A 21,674-nucleotide genomic window follows, 5' to 3' on the forward strand; every position below is an offset into this window, starting at 1 on the left:
AACCACTGCCGAAGACATTACTTACCGCCCCATGTTTTTCAATCTGGAAAGCACTTCCTTTTGACTTTTTCTCACTCATGGTCCTGACAGTGTTTAGGCCTGACCCTTGCCTGGACTCAACCACTCTTGTGGCCCCTGCCAACTCGTCAACCAGCCTGTCACGATCATTTTGGAGGCTGGCCATGGATTTGGAGAATGCAGAAAGCTGCCTGCTATAGGTGGAATTTTCCAGGACAACCTGCTGCAGTTGTTTTTCCTTCTCTGTCAAATCTTTTCTTAGCTTGCCCAGCAACTTGTTCAGCTCTGCATGAGAATCTTTGCTTCCCAATGCTCTTAATTCATCAACAAGGATCTCCCTTTCTTTGGTATACATGGCCACATCAGATGTAGCGTCCTGGAAACTGCGCTCAACCTTGTTCAGAGCTGTCCGAGTCTCCTTGAGTTCTTCATCATACCTGTTTTGCAAGACCTTGAAGTCTTCAATGAGCTGGTCACGGTCATTCTGCAAGGCTGCCATGGCTTTACAAAGGGACTCATTTTGAGCCTTCATGTCTTTATTTTGACCTCGGGATTCCAACAACTGATTCTCCATTTCTAGTTGGCCTCTTGAAAGCTCTGTGACCTTTTGCTCAGCCCCCTCTCGCTCAGTTCTCATTAGATCGACCTCACGTTCATAGGCAACCAGTTCAGTCTTGTATTTATCATCTGCATCAGCTATTTTTTTGTCAGTTTCATTTTCAAGCAGCTCCATTTGTTTCTTTAAGTCATCAATTTGGGTTTCCTGAGAGAGAAGTTTTTGCTGCAGGTCAATACATTCAGCTGTTTTAGCCGCCACAGTTTGCTGCAGATCAGCAATCACTTTGCCCTCATTTGTAGCCTTCCGACTCACCTTTTCACTTTGTAGTTTTGTCACATGTTCTTTAAGTTTAGAAGCATCTTCCTTCAAAGTACAACTAACCTCTCTTTCCTTCTGGAGATCTGACAGAGCTTCTGTGTATTGCTTTTCAGCTGCAGTCTTTTGGTTTTCAAGATTTTGGATAACTTCCTCCTGCTTTTTTAACGAAACTTTCAACTGATTGTCTTTTAGGGATAAAACTTGATTCAGGTCCTCTCTGTAACGAACGAGTTGGGCCTTGAGCATAGCGTTCTCTGAATTTAGGTCATCCATCTGATGTAATAATTTCTTAATTTCATATTTAAGGCCTCTAGTTGCACCACCTTCGTTATCAGACGCGAGCTCTTCACTTTTAAGTTCTAAACGACTCTTTGCTCTGAGTATTCTGCATTCAGACATCAGTTGCTCTTTTTCACTCTGTATAGACGCCAGTGATTTCTTGACAACTTCCATTTTACCTGACACCTGCTCTTTTTCCTGAACTGACTTGTTCAAGCTAATTTGCAGATTTCTGAGTTTGGCCTCAAGTTTTCTGAACTCTTTATCAGTCTTTTCCCTTTGGTGTTGTAAAGTTGTTAACCGGTCCTCATAGATAGCGTCTTGGGAGTGACAATTAGCCTGAAGCTGCTCAAGATATCCTGACATATGGTCATCCCTACAGGACAAAAGAGAGGAGATCTCAGCATCTTTGCTTTGAAGAAGGGTTTTCAATTGAAGGGAAATTCCCTTTTGGTTTTCAAATTCAGCCTGCAACTTATCATTCTCAGCCTGCAAATTAAGCAACTGAGAGTCCAAGTCAGAATTGATCTTTTCTGTCAGGTTGCGATGAAGATGCAAATGGGAAATCTCATCTTCTTTGTCAGCAAGCTGTATTTCAAGAGCGCTTCTATCTTTGTGTATTTTTTGAACTTGAGCACTGAGTTCATTTACCTGCACAGTCAAAAGTTCTACAGTTTCGGCAAGTTCCGCATTACTCGCACTCAGAACCAAAATCTGCCTCTGATGAGCAGCAGAAGCGACTGAATACCCGTTGAGTTCACTCTCCAGTCTCGATTTAGTTAATCGGAGTTCATTCACCTTTTTTTCGCTCAATCGCATATCATCCAGTAATCTTTTCATTGCAGAAACTTTTTCGATAAGCTGATTATCTTTTTCCTGCAAGGCGTTTTGATACAAATCATTCCAATGTTTTGTAGCATTTGCCCCATGAGGAGTGGATGATAAAGCAGACAGTTTTACTTCATTAGTCTCAAAAGTTTGTTTTAAAATATTCATCTTCAGATTTTGTGAGTCTATTTGTTGCTTTAGTTCAGTAACTTTTCGACTCTCGTTATTATTCAAATTCTTTAGATCATCTATCTGTTTCTGCAACATAACTTCATTGTCCTTAAATGAGTTGAGTTGTTTTTCAACGGTAGCTTCCTTGAATTTTGTTTTCTCTGTGAACGCACCTTCAGAGTTAACATTTTCTAGAGCTAGTTTAAGCTGGTCTCTTTCTGACTGAAGCTTTCCAATTCTTTCTGTGGCCTCCTGCATTTGAGTCTTGCATGTGATCAAATTGGCTTCAACTAGCTTGTTTCGCTCTTCAACAACAGACATCTTGTCAGAGCATTTACTTAAATCTTTTTTCAAGTTTTCACAAGTCGACTCTGAAGTTTTCAAAGAGCTCTCTAAATGCAAAATGTGCTCTTGGTATTTAATGCAGTTTTGTTGCAATTGATTTATTTCTTGATGCTTTTCTTTAAGAAGTCCTTGCAGTTCTTTATTCATGTTCTTGGACCCTTCCTTGCCTCGCTGCACAGCTTTGAGCTTGTCCTCAAAGTCTCGGACTAATTTTAGATGCCCATCCTCTTTTACTTGGCGGGCTGTTTCATTTATCTCCTTGCTCATTGCAAGCTGAGAAGACAGTTGGCTGTTTTGGGCTTGCAAAACACTGACAGATTCAGACAGTGTATCAATTCTTTTAGAATTTGTGAGGATCACAGTTTCCAAGTACTCATTTTCATTTTTCACTTTGTCTGAAATCTCTTGAACATTTTCTAGTTCCTCTTGCAGAAGACACTTATCATCTTCTAAAATTCTCACCTTCTCATTAAGACTAATGGCTTCTTGGCTGTGCCGACTCATCATGTCTGTAAGCTCATTAATGGCGTCGTCTTTTGTTCGCAGCTGCATATCCTGACCATTGTGTATTTTTTCAAGTTTTTCAGAAAGAGATTTATTTTCTTTCTGCAAAATGTTATTGCTTTCAAGTCGAACACTAAATTCGGCCTTCTGGGCCTCGATCTGGGCAGTCAATAGACTATTCACACTTAGTGCCTCATCAAGTTTGAGCTGCATGCTCTTCGATTCCATACACTGTTTTTCCAAAGCGTTAAGCTTTTCAGTCAGTTCTCCATTTTTAACCTGTGTGTCTGTAATCTTATCTTTGCAAGCCTCTGCTGATGATTTCAGTTGTAGAATTTCTGCCTCACAGTGTTGATTTTTGTCAGTCAGCTCACATATTATCAACCTGTGTTTTTCATTTATCTCAGCTAGTTGATTTTTAATATTGGAATTTTCTTGCTGCAGATCCTCAAGCATGTGTTCTTTTTCTTTTGAAAAAGTCTGCATTTTCTCTTGGAGTCTTTCATGTTCCTCCTCCACTTGTCTTGCTTGTCCCTGCATAATTTCCATCTCAGTCTCATATTTGTGCAATTTTCGGAGGGCATCCTGCCTATCACTTTTGGCTCCTTCCAGAAGTTGTCTCATCTTGTCCATTTCCGTGCCAACATTCTCATATGCTTGTAAAAGGGTCTCATATTCTTGTTTAAGTTCTGAATGCCTTGATTTCCATTTGGTCAGCTCCTCCGTCTGAGAGTCTTTCAGAGATTCTAGTTGGCAGGAAAATGCTTGCTTCTGCTGGGTGATATTCTCGATGGTTTGCTTCAAGCTCTCACATGCGTCTGATAGACTACAATTGTCATTAAGGATACGATCAACTTCAGAAGTAAGCTTCTCTTTATCCGTGTTAACACACTTTATATCAGTTTTCAGGTTGATATTTTGTTGTTTTAGTCTTGAAAATGAGGTTTCCAGGGCAAGACATTCAGCTTCCTTAGCGTTAATTTTTGCAGACAAATTTCCAACTTGCTCTTGCAGTGATGCTTTCTCCTTCATGAGTTCTTTCCTTGAGACTAAAGCTGCTTGAAGTTTCTTGGTTAATAGTGTCATTTTACTTTGGTTATCCTGTTCATTTACTTTGCCACGATCTTCTTGAGATTTATGAAGATGTTCAATTTCTCTTTTCATTCTCATAATGGAAATTTCATGGTTTGTACTTACCTGCTGTAATTGCAATTGAAGTGCAGCAATCAGCTCATCCTTTTCTAATATCGCAGACTTTTCTTTACGTGTCGGAGCTGATTCAATGACTTCGGCACATCTGTTTACATGTTTTTCCTTGATGGGCCTTTCAGGAATTTCTTCATATATCAGCTCTTTAACATACTTGCACTGATTCAGCTCTGTATGAAGCATCCCTAGCTCTGTCCTGAGTTTGTCAATTATTCTCAAGGCATTTGCACTGTCTTGCTTCAAAGATACCATGTTTGTTTCATTTTCAGTACAGCCCAACTGTGCTTGTTCAAGCGTCTTCGTCAAACTGTATTCCTTCTCACACAACCGCTGCTGCACCTCTGCCAAAACTCTCTGGATGGTTAACACTTGATTCAAATGAGTCTTGTTTTCTTCTGTTAAGTCTTGATACGTTACATCATTTGTTTTCGGCTGCATTTGCTTCTCCTGTTTGTGCATTACCTCAACACCTTTAAATGTCTCTTGGCATTTCACAACCATTGTTGTCTCTTCTTTCATTACACTGTGAGCTCGGAGATTCAAGGCCAAAGTTTCAGGTCTTTCTTCCTCCTTTCCTCGAGCTTTGTCTTTAATATCCAATTGTGATGGAGAATGGGACTGTGTGTGTCTCTCTGCCAGAGAATTCTTTAAATCTTGCACCTTTTCATCCCTCTCCTGAACAAGCTGTCTTAAAATCTTCAATTCATCTAAATTAGAAAACGAGGTTCTCTGGAGTTGCTCCAGTTCCCCAAGATTATCATTATATTTTAACTGAATGGCAGTGAATTCATTTGTCTGCTGACTGTGTTGTTCTAAGAGCTCTTTATAGTTACCTTTCACTTGATTTAATTCTTTGGTTAACTGTTTTTCATTTTCTTGAGCTTTCTTCAGAGTCTCTTTTTGTGCTAGTAATACCGCCTGGGTCTTTTTCTGTAACATTTCATTTTCTTGCTTCATTTGTGTAAGCTTGTTCTCTAACACATCAGCATTGCCATTGGAGAAAGCTCCGTCTTTAGATTGATCTTCACATCCTGTGATTTTATTCTGAAGCTCTTCCAAATTTTTCATCAGGCTCTTCTTATCCTGTTCAAAAATATCTTCTTGCTCAGCAGCACTTGCCTGAAGCTGTTGGATTAGGACACTTTTCTCATTGAGGTTTTGCAACATTTCTACCAAACAACTTTCTTTTTCACTTACTGTCGATTGCAAAATGTTATTTTCAGATTCCAGTTGTTCAAGTTTTTCAGTTTGCTTTTTGCGATAAGAAATTTCCCTTTCTTTATCAAAGCATTCCTTTTCAAGGAGAGAAATCCTTTCTTCATACAATTTTGCTGCAGACTGCGCTTGTGTTGTTGTTTCCATTAGTTTGTCTTGTAAACGTGAAATACCAGTATCATTGTTGATACTGTCATATTTCTTTTCCAAGTCTTCATTTTTTTTCAACAGATCCTTTCGAATAAGGAGTGAAGCTTGAAGCTTTTTCTTTAATATATCTTTTTCTTTAGAAATTCTTTCTATCTCACATTTTAGGTCCTTGTTTTCTTTTAACAGTTCAAGCTTTTCTGAAGTCTTAATTTCATTCTCCCTGAGTGAACATGAATTACGTTCTTCTAGTTGCAGCGAAATCTCCTTGTACCGCTGAGTGGATGTGTCGCAATCGTGTTGTATAATTGCTAGTTGTTTTGTTAGATATGCGTTTTGCCCATCAAGTTTCACTCTTTCATTGAAAGCAGACTCCATGACTTGGGAGATGGATGCATCCTTTTCTTTTAACTGTTGACTAAGCCCAACCAGTAATTCCTTTTGCTGATTTATCTGAATGGTCATGGAGTTGATTTGATCGTCTTTTGTTTTAAGTTCGCCATGTAAATTTGAATGTTTGAGAGAAGCTTCTGTCACTTTCTCTGCCTCAATCTTCAGCTGAGTTTGCAAATTATCTATTTTATCATGTAAAAGTGTAATTTCTTGACTTTTTTCAGAATTACTCTTACAATCTTTATCAATTGCATTTTGCATTTTTTGAAAATCTGCTATAGTACTATCAAACTGATTTTTCAAAGCATCTACCTTAGAGTAATGACTTGCTTCAACTTGTTTTATTATTTGATGCAAATGTGATTTGTCCTCATGTAAATTGGTGAAGACGGTGTCGGCGCCACTGAATTTTGCTGCAAGTTGTTCCAACTCCTGTTCCGCAGCTTTAAGTGCCTGTTTCAAATTTTTAGTCTCGTTTTCCTTTTCCTTGACTAATGCCATGACCTTTTCAAGTTGTATCCTCGACGTTGACGCCTCAAACTCTTTTGCACTGAGCAGATCAGAACCTTTTTTAATAGCGGAGAATGCTTCAGCCAGTTTGGCTTGCAAACTGTCTAGGTCACGTTTCAAAGCATTTAGCTTAACATCTTTAGATGCGATTTCATTTTCAACATTACTCAGTTGTTCTACAAGTAGCTTCTTATCATGTTTTTCTCTATCTAGGACTAGCAGCCACTCTTTTTCAGTGTCCTGCAGAATTTGCTCCATCTTATTATTACTATCTTTTAACTGAGAAATTTCCTCATCTTGAGCACTAACCTTTGTTTGAAGGCTCTCCTTGTCATACACCATTTGCTGGATGCTTTCACTCATGCTGCTGGACTGCTGCTCCAATTGAACCTTCAGCTCCCTCTGGGATTCACAAATTTGATGATGTCGCCTCTCCAGCTCTTCCTTCTCTGCAAGATGTTTTCTAATATCCTCAACTAAGCGTCTATTTTCATCATTGACAGCTGTCAGAGACCTCTGGTGCTCTTCTCCTGAAATACTAATCTCTTCATTAAGCTTCTTATTGCTCAATTCAAGTTTCTCTAGTTCAGAAATCAGGTGAGATGTCTGTTTGACTTGGGCTGTGTACTTAATGTTAATCGCATGTAAAGCCATTTCTCTCTGCTCCAAGTTTGCTGACAGTGCGTTCATTTGCGCCACAATTTGAAGATGCTGAGCTTTTAGTCCTTCTATTTCATCTATCAATAGAGCACCACTTGCTTGGTGAGAGGCAGATGCTTCATCCTTTTCTTTTGACAGCTTGGAATTCAGGTTCTGTGTCTCCTCAAGTTTATGTTGGATTGAAGACAGCTCATCTCTCAAAGTTTCTATGGTGGTCTTTGCTGTGTCATGTTCATCTGATCGTGTCTTAAGGGCCAAGACTTCATCAGACCTTTGGGACAGTTGCTTTCTCACATCCTGCAAATCCTCCAAATTGGCTGCATATTTCTCTTGCAGGTTATTAAGGGCACTTTGTTTTTCTTCAGCTGACTTTTTGTGGTTGGAAGCGTCGGAGGACAAAATTTGCATTTGACTTTGTAATTGTGACACTAACTCCGTGCTTTCCATGAACTGAGTTTTGAAAAGCAACAACTCATCTGCCGTTCTCTGTAAATCTTGAAGAGATTGTGATTTTTCCATAAGACTACAGTCTCTTTCTTCTAAAGCTTTTTTAAGATTTTTTGTTTCTGTCATCTGAATTTGCAGGGTATTGTTTATTGTGAAAGAAGATTCTTCAAGGTGTGAAATCTGTTCTTTTAAGCACTCACACTCTTTTTCTTTATCTTGAAGATTAATTTTCAAATTTTCAGTCACAAGCGAGACATTTCTTTGATCCTCAAGACTGGACTGCTCTTTTCTCTCCATTGTATTTTTTAATGTTGTTGACTCTGTAGTAAGACTTTGGACTTGATCTCTAAGTTTGCAAACAGAATCTCCAAGTTCTGCAACTTGAGCCCTTAAACTAAACGTTTCATTATCTTTCTGTCTCAGCTGCTCCTCCCGCTCAGAAATCCTACTTTCAAGTTCTTTAAGGGAGTCGTCTTTTCCTTGGATGGTTAAATTAAGATGGTCCTTCTCTGACTGTGTCATTTTGATTTGGAGTTTGCTATCATTAACTGCCACTTTTAGATGTGCATGTTCTTCGTGTGCTTTGGAAAGTTCTAAACAAGATTTCTGAAGCTCAGATGTCAATCTTAGCTTCTGATCATTTAGTGCTTGAATGGCATCTTTTAAATCAATTACCTCAGCTTTTATCAGTTCATTCTCTTGTGTAAGTTGCCGATTTTCTAAAGTGAGCGTCTCTTGTTGACTCTCAAGTGTAATCATGGCTTGACTACGTTTATTTAGCTCTTCTTTCTGGTTTTCAAAATCACTTGTTATATCTTTTAACATGTGTTCCTTTTGTTCTATCTGTTTCTTTGTCTCTAAACATTCTTGCCTAACTGACTCAACCTCACACTGCATCTGCAACACAAGTTCCTTCTGTAGCATGACTTCATTCTGATGAACAATACATTCATCTGATTTCTGTTGAAGCATTGTGTCTTTCTCCATTAGCCCTGTCTTTAGGACAGACCCCTGTTCTTGAAGCATAGATATTGTCTCCTGCAATTGCATTTGCTGGATCCGCTGGGCATCCAAAAGGGAATTATTTTCTCCCAAAATATTTTCTTTCTCAACCATTGAGAGGTTTAACTGACTGATTTGTAATTTTAAGTCATTAACTTGCTCCTGCAATGTTTGAATCTGCTGTTCTCTGTCACTCAGTGTTTTTGAAAGAGTGCTGCATTCATTTGTTTTCTTAAGCAAACACTCCTCATTAGATATTTCCTTTTGCTGGAGGGCCTGCTTTGTATTACTTAATGAACCAATAAGCTCATTCTTTTCATTCAGAAGATCATTCATTATCTTCTTGTCATTTGATATTTGTACATCAAGTTCACATTTCTGTTCTTTGAGCAGACCAATCTCAGTGTTTAATTCAAATGCCAATGAAATGTTCTGTGCCAACTCTTTTTGTAGTCGTTCATTATCTTCCATTAGACTAGTTATCTTCATGCTATAACTAGAGTTCTGCTCGAGAGTGACTGTGAGCTGTTGCTCAAGGTTTGAAACAATATGTATTTTCTTGTCAAGCTCATTTTCTCTGGATTTGAAATCTGCACGAAGTTGGTGGTTTTCTTCTGTGATTGTATGCATTTCACTTTTAAGGGTCTTCAGCTCGGTTTCCCTGGAGTCTGCTTCTGATTTGAGTTTTCTGAACTTTTCTTCCATTTCATTGATTTCATTTTTTAGAGCTTTTGCAGTTTTGTTTACATCATCAAGGTCATCTTTGTGTTTTTGGCACTGCTGTGCCATATTTGTCATCATCATTTCTCTTTCGTCAAGATCCTTGCAAAGCTGAGAGCGTTCAGAATTGAGTGATTCAACTTCCACTTGGAGCTGAGATACAGAATTCTTATGGGAAAGAATTTCATCCTGCAAATGATGACACTCGTCCAGTTTTTCCTTTAAACTTGTATCCTTCTCCAATAACCCAGACTTCAGACTGCAGTCCTGTTCTTGAAGAAGAGACAATGTTTCCTTCAGCTTCATTTCCTTACTTTTTTGAGCCTCCAATTCTGCTTGAAAATCAGCAGCAAGCTGTTGTTGTTTTTCTTTGGTAATGTGCAACTCATCTACCTGTGAAATGTAGCTCTTTAATTGGCCTTGCAGTTGTGTGATGGTGTCCTCCTTCTCCCTGAGTAACTGGTTGAGATTACTACATTCATTTGTTTTGGCCAGGATGACCTCATTGTTTGAAAGTGTGCTTTGTTCAAGAACTCTTTTTAAATCTGTATTTTGTAAAATTAAATCTTCTTTATTTTTTTCTAATTCACAAATAATAGTGTTGTTTTGTAAATGTTGCGATTCTAATGTGGATAATTTGGCATGCAAAGAATCTCTTTCAAATTTGATTTCTGAAATTGTCGCTACTCTTTCAGTTACTTCCAGTTCAAGTCTTGCATTTCCCTTTGTTAAATTTTGTATTTGCGTCTTTAGATTATCGTTAAGTTCAAGAGCAGATGCAACCTTTTCATTAAGTTGATTTCCATTCAAATTCTGCAGTTCAAGGTTTTCATTGAGATTTTTAAGCTTTTCTTGCAACTGCTCTTTCTCAGTCTCCATATGTTTTAAGAGATCCTTCATTTTGGATATATTTGCAATGTTGTCATCAAGTTCTTTGCACAATTTCCTATTTTCAGATTCCTTGACTTGCAATTCTGCACCATAGCTCTTTCTGTCATTCATCACCTGTTCATGATTTGCCTTTAGTTGGCTTTCTAGCGATGCTATGATTTTCTTGCATTTCTCCATCTCTTGTTGAACATTGTCCTCACTCTGTGTTCGTTCCTTTAATTCTATGGTCAACGACTCCATATCATGGTTGTATTTTTCCACTTGGGATAGGAGTTTGTTCTGTTCATCCTTTATAGTTTTCAGTTCATTTTCATACGTCTCTTCTTTATAAAGAATATTTTTCTCATTGTTAGTATTTATTTCCTTGAGCTGCAAAATGAGTTCATTAGACTCTTGTTGCCTTTGTGTAGCTAAGGTCAGTTGTTCCTTTAACGAAGAGATGAGTGTTTTACATTCAGAAAGTTCAGTATGATGGCTCACAATCTGTTTTTGAGTCTTAGATTGGAGGTCCTGAATAGTTTTCTTATCGTCATTGACCTGTTTTATCAGGTGGTCCATCTCTGCTGCCTTAGACTTGCTATCTTCTTTGGCCTTGTCTAACTCCATCTCAACATCCTTTAGATTCCCAACCAGCTCTGTGATTTTACTATTAAGGGTTTGCTGATCTGCAGTCTGCGAGTCTCTAATAACTGTGGCTTCGCGATTTGCCTTGGTCAGTGCATTTTCTACTTGAATCAAGTTTTCTTCTTTGAGTTGAAGCTCTTGCTTGAGAAATGCAACCTGTTCCGTGTACTCCAACATGTTGCCATTGAGTGCTTTGTCTTTTTCCAACAGAATATCTTTCAGACTATCGATCTCCCGCTCACAACTTTGAAGATCATGAATGAGTTGGGCCCTTTCTTCCAAGTGTGACGTGTTTAACTTGTCTAATTCCTCATTTGTTTGGTCGAGCTCAGTTTGTAATGTGTCTAAAATGATGTCTTGCTTCTGAGTCTGGGAAAAAGAAGAAGAAAAGAAATAAAGAAAAATCAGATAAAGTTTCTTTTTTTTTCATGAAAGCAAAATATAAAACTGCCAGAATTGGTTCAATAAAGATTGACTGAGGCGCACCTTGTCTCTCAGCCCACTCAGCTTCTGTGTGAGGTCAGTGACTTCCGCTTTTAACTCAGAGCAGTGTTTCTCAGAGATACTGTTTTTCTTGGAAACAATTTCAAGCTGAGTATAAGAAATGAGACCATTAGATTAACCAATAAAACACCACTGTTAATGGCTAAAGCTGGGCATACATGTAATTTTATTTTTTGCAACGCATGAAAGATTCCTATCAAATTTCTTAGAACATTGCCTGGGCTAAAAAGGCATACAACAAAGGGGAGTTCGTCAAACGGGACCAGTACAGTTGATGTGTGCCCATGTGTATAATGTGGCTCTTTGCAGTAACACGGTAAAAACGGTTGCTCTTAGCCTCTGACTGGTTGCCCACCCACAGTATAAGCCCTTTGCACTGGAAGCTGTGGTAAGTCATGGCCATAGTCCTGCTTAATGGGATCACTGTGCACCTCTTGTGCACGATTTTCTGAGCCTGAGCACCAGTCGCACCATGCTGGGATGCTCTGTACAGTGTTGCCTCGCTACATCGGTTCACCTTTCGCGGCTTCGCTGTTTTGCGGATTTTCACCTGTGACCGTAATGGATTTACATTTGTGACCATAACATTATGTATTGCATGTTCACCTTGCTACTGTTTTTTTTTCCTCTTGCCATTCTTGATATTTTTCTTCCTTTTACGATGGACCAGTGAAAAAATAAAAATAAAATAAAATAAATAAAATGAAAGCTAAAAAAAAAAAATCAATAAAATAAAATGGGCATTGATTTAAACAAAAAAAAAATGATGGCTTGAAATTGGTTCTTGAAACAGGTTTAATTAGCACAGCGTATGCAAGTATGTCCAGCTTTAGCACACACAAAAAAAAAACCTCCAACACTTACAGCTTGTTCTGTTTGAAGGAGTTTGTCAGACATCTCTTTGTACTGAATCTCTTTTTCACTCAAAGATTCTTTGAGGCTGTTGATGAGCTCAAGTTTTTCCGATGTTTTGGCTAAGATGTTTTCCTTCTCAATGAGTGAGCTTTCCAGGCATTCTTGTGTGTCACTGAGCCTAAAAACAATAAGCATAAAAAGGACCATTAATCTTCTAAAATGAATAGTTAATACCTGCTTCTCTGTAAAACGTGAGATAACACATTGAGCAAATTTATAACATCAAACATTTCAAAACTTTAAATATTACACTTGTCATTTATGTCCAGACAATTGACATACTGTAACTGACCACCAACTACAAATAATGTAATTTTAATTTACAAAACAGCACTGAAAACATTACAATCATATACTGTAACACAATTGCCATATTAAATCATCATATTACAAATAAACACACATTTTAATCTTCACTGGAATTACCTACCCCTTAAGTTGTTCATTGAGGCTGCTAACCACCAGCTGATGTTTTTCTGCTTCCCTGTTATGCTGACTACGCGCACTGGCAAGATGGGTCTGTAATTTATCCGTCTCATTCTGGAACAGCAGAAACATTATGAACGTCAGGATTTAAGTATTTTAATAAAGTCCTGGACATATACAAGTGGACAAAATTGTTGCTACATATCTGTTAATGAAAGAAAACCCCACATTGTTGGTCACTTGGATCTGACAAAAGTTCAGTTACATTTTATGAATTAAAATTTAATTGAAGCAGTGGTTAAAACAGGGGTGGGCCTTGCGAGCCGGAGTCCTGCAGGTTTTGGAGGTTTCACTCTTCCAACACAAGCTGATTCCAATCAACAGGATCATTATCAGGCTTATGCAGAGCTTGCTAATGAGCTGGTCATATATCAGCTGTGTTGGAGAAGGGAAACACGCAAAACCTGCAGGACTCCGGCCCTCGAGGACCGAGTTTACCCACCCCTGGGTTAAAGGGTATTGGACTTTCAGAGGAAGCAGTTGATTGGATTTCCAACTATTCTACTGAAAGAACTTAGAGGGTTAAATTATATGTGATATGTATTGTGATATTAAAAATGGAAGAAATTTCACCAAATGACTTGAATAGCTGCTTGGGAAGAATTTGTTGAACTCACCATGACATCATTGTATTCATGTAATATCAAACACGCATTGCATTTGTTTTACGTTGTAATGAATGGAGGTAATTTTTTCAAATCAAATTCTTGTCTTAGGAATGTGGCAAATACAAAAAAAAAAGAAAAAAGATTGTAACTCAAGTATTCATGACACGAGTAATCAATAGAAGAAAAAAAATAAAAAAAGTAATTTTGGGGGTGAACGACTCCTTTAATGTCTTATTCCAATGCAAAAACGCGACATCTTACCACAAATATTTGTCTTATTTCTAATTCAATTGTAGCATTATAATAGATGCATGCAAATTGTCTAAAAACAAGTTACTTTTTCGGTGATAAGTCTTATCTTAAATGTAATGAGATTTGTTTGGAACATAAATTAGACATTTTAACTATTATTATTATTATTATTATTATTATTATTATTAAATAAATATATTAACCACTGACTGATATTAACTTACCAAGTGCCAGATTCAGCCTAGTCCACTCGTTTAAGGCAGCCGCCTTCACCATGTTTGTAGGATTGCCTGTCTCATGGCATTTCATACTGCTTGCCGAGCGTGGATCTTTTTTTTTTTTCTGTATCTTCGTCTTTTTATAGCCGAAATACTTCCATATTATGTGTGTTGACTTTCTTTTTGCGACTAAATCTTTAACTTCCGCTTCTATCTCTCCCTCCTCATGTGCATGTCGCCTGTTCGTGTTTTCAGAGCAGTTAACTGCCTGTGAGAGTGCTTAGGCGAGGGGCCGCCGGTGACTTCTACGGTAGTAGAAGGGAGGGGAGTGAGAGGCAGGCGTAGTAGTTTGCTGCTTTTATGAAGCAAAACAAACTTGCTCTTAAAAAAAAAAAAAAAAAAAAAAAAAAGAAAGAAGGAAAACATTGCACGTCTTGCGATGTGCGCATGCGACGTTTAAATGGTATATCGTGCAGGCCTACCATACAGTATTAAGAAAAATTAAATCTAATAATAAAACTAATAAAAACGAAACTAAATTGAAGCATTTCTGGGGGGACCAATCAAAATGAACATACATACTCTAAAAACTAATTAAAACTCAATTTAAAAAACAAAACGAACTAACAAATAACTACAATGAAAATTAAAAAAACTAGCATAACGCTGTGTCAGATTCAACTCATTTCTGTGACAACTGTTTTTTCTTTCATTATTCAGAGAGTAAAAACATCTTTGTCCATGTGTATAATTACCACAGCACACAGATGTCAATGACCTAATGACGATCAAAAAATAATAATAAAATACAAAAAAAACTTATGTTTTAATTACCTGCAGTGTTGTGTCAACCAATGTCATACATGTATACATTTTCTCCATTAATTTCTCAAGTTCAACAGTAAAATCACCACACCCAGTGATTCAGAGACCGAACATTAGACTTTCTCTGAACATTGGTTCACAAAAAAGAAATGTAAAGTTCATGGTTAAACACGCACACCACACTATTAGCAGTCACCGCCAGAGGTGCTCTCTAGCGCACACCTATGTGAGAGACCTAACAAACCTGAGAGACCCATTTTGGCTGCTCATCTTCATTTACATCAAACGTCACCTGTGTTAGAAGGGTCTGTTACAATATCCCAGTGCTCAGGGGCAGGGACATGCAAATGACTCAGCATTTTCTTATTAGTGCAAAAATGTTTGTGTTAGTTTACTGTGTGTTGAGCTGTCCGGGGGGGGCATGGTTTGATGTTTCCTTAAGTCTTTAAGATCATAGTAGCAGTCACATGTGGTTGAAGGACGAGATTACCTGTAAGGTCTCAATGCGCGCCTGCAGCTGGAGACGATCTTCCAGACCTTGACAGCGCTCTTCCAGGCTCAGTATCTGCTCTTGTAACTGATTTCTTTCCCGCTCCAACTCCTCCACGACAGTCCGCAAACCATCTTTAATTTTCCAGAAGAAAAACAGGCAGAAATAATTTGTCTGCTCAGAGTATACAATCCCAGGCCAATCTACAGGGTATACTGTACATAGATAAAATAGTACTACAGCTGCACTCTGATGTTTGCAAACATTCATCAAGAATGTAAATTTTTTAAAGGGGCTGTCTGCCGGATTCCCTCAGTAAAATGCACTTTTTTAAATACAGGATGTACACACTTTAACTTTCTCTCAGTCTACACATCTGTGTTTTTGTTAATCTTTTGTGGTAATTTCGTCCTAAACCCCCACCTCCCCAGCCTGTATTTTGCCATTTTGTGTTTGTTTTGTAAACAGCGGGACGTTTCAGTGGAAAGACAGTGTTTACACCCCTCCAGCCAATCGCAGAGCGGGGGGTGGCGTGTCGCAAACGGGGCCGGGCAAACGTGTCAGCTGCGTGACGTCACTCCCGCGGCAATTTGAAAGCACGCACGGATTTTTTTTCACTCACTCATTTCACACACGTAAGCTTCTGTGAGTGAGTGAGTGCAGCTTAAACTAATATGGAATAGCATCTATTTATCATACCAAAAGATTAATGCAACACATTCTGCACCTACTGCAACCTGGTCATCCTGGAAAGGGCATCTCTCCATCTGTGTTCCCTTCTCAAAGTGTCTTCTTTTTTCCCCTAAATTGTGTGTTCTAAGTTGGGGGCATTTTCTGTAGTTGATTTGCCACAAAACTGAAAATTGAACCGGGTCATCTGAAGCATGTAGTGTACATTTAGCCACCCCCACCACCATGGGAAAAATAAAAAACAAAAAACAAAACATGCAATCAATTGAAAAACTTACATAACCACAGATGAAAATACGCTTGCAACATACAATAGCAGTCAAAAGCTTGGAAACAGTTTCTCATTCAACAGCATGAGAAAGTGTGTCCAAATGTTTGACATGATTTCACCAGAGCTCAGTGCATTCAAAACACTAAACCCAGCAAACTAGTCAATTCAACCAGCATGCACGTTGTGATGAAAATGCAAAAATATGAACGTCCTCACATGATTAAGTTGGGCAATTTTCAGAAAACAAACATCACTCTTCAATTTTGCTGACTGTTTTGTGACCGACACCTTACTTTTTGGCCTGATAAATGGTGGGAAAAAAACAAAACAAAACAAAAAAACAGCTATAAAACAAGCACAAAACATGTAAGATGATCGAACCAAAGGTGAGGACAACCAGGTGCATGCTGGTGCAAACTGTCTAGCGGTTCTCCCACCTGTGTCAGGTGTACTGTACTCAGGCCACCAACCTCCCATATTTTCTCCTTCCATTGGAGTTGTGCTCTCCGAGGTGCTTTGGTAGTCCTGGAATGGGCCTTTTCCATCAAATTCAAAATCCTCCTATGCACAAGAACAATTTCATCAAACTGATTATATAAAACAACTCTCTGTGGCACGTAAAATCACTTTTAGAGCAGAGATTATTATCTAATTTGACCTGCTGGTAATGCATACATTATGTGAGCCTATGACTGTAATCTACTTATAATTAATAAACTGAAGATGCTGATGTCTTAACATCTCACAACTCTTGCATGTCACTGTAAAGACATCATGGAGAACAATGCAAAGAATATAAGGCTATCAGTATATTGATTTTGTAGCGCAAACATGCTTGGACATAGATGTGTGTACATAGTAGAAAGTCAAAGTCCGTAGGCTGCAGTGGCACATCACTTCGTACCTGCGCCACTAGTCAAAAGCAGGGTGACAGACACATCATTTAAATTCTTTATTGAATAGATATGGGATTAAACAAATATGAGATTAAAATCGAGTCGATAGATTAATTAATTACAAATCAAGTAATTAAGATGGGGTTTTTTTCAGCGCCTGATAGCACTATTTTTTATAACTGGAGCATGTTGGCAATGTCTCAAGACTGACATGATCAACTTCAACAGGATTATTGACAATAATAAGAAATAAAAAGCATGTTCACATTTTATAGTTACAAATAATTTGTGTTGGGGTTTTGGTGATGCTGCTCTTTGTTCAACTTAATTGACAGTAGGGAATTCTTTAGTCAATATGTCATAGTAAACCTGAATGCACAATACAGTACACATATGATGAAATAACCATAATTTCCGGACTATAAAGCGCACTTGATTATAAGCCTCACCCAGTACATTTCTAAAGGAAAAGCCATTTTGTACATACATAAGCCGCACCTGACTATAAGCCGCATGTGCCCACATTGAAACACGAGATAGTTACAAAAAAAACGGTACACAGAAAGTTTTCAAAGGTTTAATAATATACCTTAGCTTTTCTTCCCAAACAGACCCTGTGACGCGGCAGTAACACATGCAGCAATACGGTAGTAACTAACAGGGGAGGTTAAAAATAACATACCAGTAAAAGTCACTGAGACTGAGAATTCTTGTATTTTCTATAATGAGGGTTTCCATAATGCTAATTTCATTCATGCACAAAGCGCCAAGTTACAGTCCTCCTCAACACATATATTCCACCTGTCTCACGCTTACCTTTTCTGCTTGAGCGCCCCTGGCCACCATTAGAAAAAAAATGCATAAATTAGCCGCATCATTGTATAAGCCGCAGGGTTGAAAGCGTGTGGAAAAAGTCGCGGCTTATCGTCCGGAAATTACGGTAACAGCAAACGGTAAACTCACAATAATGGAGTGTATGTGCCTACCTGCACGCTTCTTTGGGCTGGTCCAGCCAGCTTCTTGGCCCTGTGTTGGCTGAGCCCCTGAGCTTGAGCCAGCTCCTCCTCCAACTCCTGCTGCCGGGTGGCCATTGCTGGATCGGAGCAGCCAGGAAAGAACCAGTCATCCTCAATCAGTTTTGTGCCACAGGGATAGTGTGTATTTGGGTTGGATTGAGGATGTAGGTATGGATGGAAAATGGCGTGAAACAGGGTTTGGATAAAAGTGTAGCTAAGATAGGAAGACGGCGATAAAGTTCAGTGAAGTACTGTGATCACAGATTGTGGTAGTAGTCGGTGGAGGGAGATTGCCATGACAATTGTTTTTCAACTAAGAATGAAGGCATTAAACACAAAATAATGAAGGTAAAGATTTAAGTGAATATCAAGAAAAAAGAGGAACAATGTGGGAAATAAGAACACTTGCTGAAAAACTGTGGTTCGGAGCTTGCACATGGTTTTCATTAGAATGAAAAAGTGACTGCCTCAAACATTTGGGAGACTAGAGAAGAAACTTGACTGAAGGCAGGAGGAACAGACCAATTTTCATAAATCATCATTGAAGCCAATCATCATCATGATCAATGACTACAATAAGAATTCGTTGGCTTTTCTTAATTGTTGCAAGATTTTCATTTTGTCAAACAAGATGAAAGATCCTCGATGTGGCTTTTTCTAAATCATGTACAAAACATGTTCCCATCTGTTTTGTGACAACAGGCTGAAAAAGTGAAAGCAAAAGGGGCAAGAGAAGAAAATAGTTGAACGGACACAAGGAAATTAAGCAAGTTGTCATAATAGAAGCAAATGAAAGACTAGAACACAACATATACTTATGATTGAGCAAAAGGCTAGCCTTTCAGTATTTTTATTTTTTTTACAGATATGAACAAGCCCTATCTCCCCCAGACACTTGATTAAATAGAATGCATGCTACTGACAACAGCCATTTTGTGTTCTTGTGTCACACGCATTCCTTTAAACAGTAAACAGAGTTAAAAGGTTATATTTGGCAGCATTTGCCATATACTGAACCTGTAGTACTATTACAATGACACAATTCTTAAAAGCTGTAAAAGTAAATGTGCTTTTGAGGGATTAATCACAATTGCCGACAGCAGATATTGATCAATCACATTAATATTGGACATAACTTTTTTTTAGCTGTAACATGGCCTTTTAACACAAAGATTATCTAATACTGCAGTTAAATAGCTCTTTTATATGCTGAAAATGTATTACTATGGAGGATGATACAAAAAAAAAAAAATCATCTGCACACTGCTCGATTGCAATCTTATTTCAAATTAATGTTAGCCCCTTTTGCACTGCCAGTCAACTTGTCAAGGCAGTCTCTTTCCCCATGTCTCTGTGCTTTTTAAAAGATACCAATATGGACTGTGGGATTGACGTTATCAAGCAATTTTCGGACTTGTGAGATAGTATCAGAGGCATAACTGGTGTGTGGCAGCACGGATGCACAGTTGGGTGCCAATAGAGTCTGTTCTTGGTGGTACATCTCTGATACAGCAACTTGTGGAAACTGTGAAACGGCTATGACAACCCTTCTTAGCTAATTCAGCTATGCTCACTTTGTGGGTAAAATAATATCTTAAAAAAAAAAAAAAAGTTCCACTTCCACACGTAGCTGTTCCACCACAAGTATATTGCTGACCGAATTTCATGAACTGTTATTTTAATTAATTTTAGCTTGGTCAACAAAGAAATGTTAGAGAAATAATTTAAAACTAAGGCAGAAAAACAGTGAGTGAAGAAATTAAAAGGAAATTAACACCGAAGAGTGGGGTAGGAAGACTAAAACTAAGACTCAAATGTGCAGTCTACTACTGTACTGGCTGCAGCTCAACCCATTAAAGGCAACATTCTGGGAAACGGCAACCAGTACAGATAGTAAGAGCTACACTGCAGCTCAGGAAGAGCCTGCGTGCACAAAACTGATGGGAAACTGTTCTGTGTGGCTACTCCCATCCATGGAGCAGGAGCTGGAGAGGGCAAGTGGGGGCAGAGGACCTCATGATGGGACAGCACAGGGTCAATGAAGTACTCCTCATTAACAATGCAGAGAGCAGTGAATAAAATAAAGAAACAGAAAGTAATGTTCAGTCAGACAATAGGACACAAAGTAAACATGACAATAAAAAAAACAAAAAAAACAGTTTTGTATTACTAACTATGGTGTAAATTAAGAGGGTGGTGGTGGAATGATAGGACAACAAAAGAGGTGGAATTCACACTTAGTTGCCAGTTTGTGAGCCAATTAACTTTGTATTTATATTTCAATACCAAATAACACAGAAATTTGGTAAACAACTAATTGACCAGAACTTTTGATTATATTCATTTGAATGGCCATTGGTCACTGGACAGCCGGGCTGGGCGATATGGGCCAAAAATCATATCACACTATCAATTACATCCTTTCACGCTATAAAATTAAAATCATTAGAGAAGCTAAAATGATAAAATAAACAATGATGTGACAAATATTAATTAGGAAGATAGCATTTATTATGTAAAGTTCAAGTCAGAATTAAAAGTTCGCACTACCTGGAGCAAAATAGAGCAAAAAATATACAACTGATATTTTAAATGAAAACACTGTAGAACAGGCTTTTAGTTTAGTTTTCTATAATTTATTCAAATTAAAAAAATAATAATAATAATTAAAAAATAATAATAATTAAACCACTGAATGTTGAGTTAATGCTTTTACGATTATTTCATTCCAAGACCTCAGACATTAATTGTCGTCACCCTCTGGCAAAGCTCTTACCCTCTCGTTCTTCCTCCATGTGGCTAATGCGAAGGACCATGGCAGCCTTCTCTTCCCTGGCCTGATCTCTGGCACTCACTGCCTCATCTACCATCTCTTGCCACTCCAAGACCTGGCTTTGAGCATCATCAGCACTTCCGGACTCACTTGCCTGTAGGGATGTAACGATATCCAAATATCACAATACGATAATTATCACGTTATTGTGGGGAGGTTGGCCATATTTAAAAAAGGTCACAATATTGGTAAAAAAAATAAGCTCATACTAAAAAAAGCACAATATTGTGCTTTTGTACGTAACAGCAATACATATAATCTACATTCAATCTCTAATAACACTTAATATTGAGGCACTTAATCGCTAATGCAGGCCACATTGAGTTCCTCCACATATTGACTCGCTTCAAAGCATTTTACAATCCCCTTCATCTGACAATTAGTGTATTTTCAACATAGACGGGCCAAAACATAGCTAATGAAAATTAAACTGCACTTAAAAAAATAAAAAATAAAAAAAAACTACCCACCAGAGGGTGCTACAACTGCACAAATGGAAATCAACCTGACTTTTTTTAACAGATGTGTAGCTTTTAAATATCGTGAACATGACGACGACGACGATATTGTGTCAGTTTTAATATCACAATATCACGATATTGCCGGTATCGTTACATCCCTACTTGCCTGTGGTCAAAAAGGGCATGTGAAGTCAAGAAAGAATAAGCATAGCACCTCACTGAGAATGCACGGTTGGCCAGACCATTTGAAAAATAATTCTACAACCCAGACCTGAGAGGTGGCTCTCTTTGTGAACTGTTCCAAGTCTGCTTGCAGTGTCCTCTGTTGCTTCTCATATACCACCAGTTTAGCCTCCAACATTTCTGTTG

General features: G+C 38.2%; 1 protein-coding gene across 5 annotated transcripts in view; it reads right to left on the reverse strand.

Moving 5' to 3' along the window:
- Positions 1-21,674, reverse strand: part of LOC144017576 (uncharacterized) — a 46,287-nt gene that overhangs the window by 9,308 nt on the left and 15,305 nt on the right. Inside the window, exons 13-21 of one of the 5 annotated variants that reach the window (XM_077519301.1) lie at positions 21,577-21,668; positions 20,788-20,938; positions 17,982-18,088; positions 16,570-16,657; positions 15,139-15,272; positions 12,690-12,799; positions 12,209-12,377; positions 11,327-11,431; positions 26-11,209 (exon numbers count right to left, since the gene is read on the reverse strand). In XM_077519301.1, the coding sequence (XP_077375427.1) occupies positions 26-11,209; positions 11,327-11,431; positions 12,209-12,377; positions 12,690-12,799; positions 15,139-15,272; positions 16,570-16,657; positions 17,982-18,088; positions 20,788-20,938; positions 21,577-21,668 (12,140 nt within the window). Of the gene's footprint in view, positions 1-25; positions 11,210-11,326; positions 11,432-12,208; positions 12,378-12,689; positions 12,800-15,138; positions 15,273-16,536; positions 16,661-17,981; positions 18,089-20,787; positions 20,939-21,576; positions 21,669-21,674 lie in introns of all 5 variants that reach the window. The other 4 variants (XM_077519299.1, XM_077519300.1, XM_077519302.1 and 1 more) reach the window with 4 other exon arrangements.

This window comes from Festucalex cinctus, chromosome 4, assembly GCF_051991245.1.
Source record: "Festucalex cinctus isolate MCC-2025b chromosome 4, RoL_Fcin_1.0, whole genome shotgun sequence".
Taxonomy (NCBI): domain Eukaryota; kingdom Metazoa; phylum Chordata; class Actinopteri; order Syngnathiformes; family Syngnathidae; genus Festucalex; species Festucalex cinctus.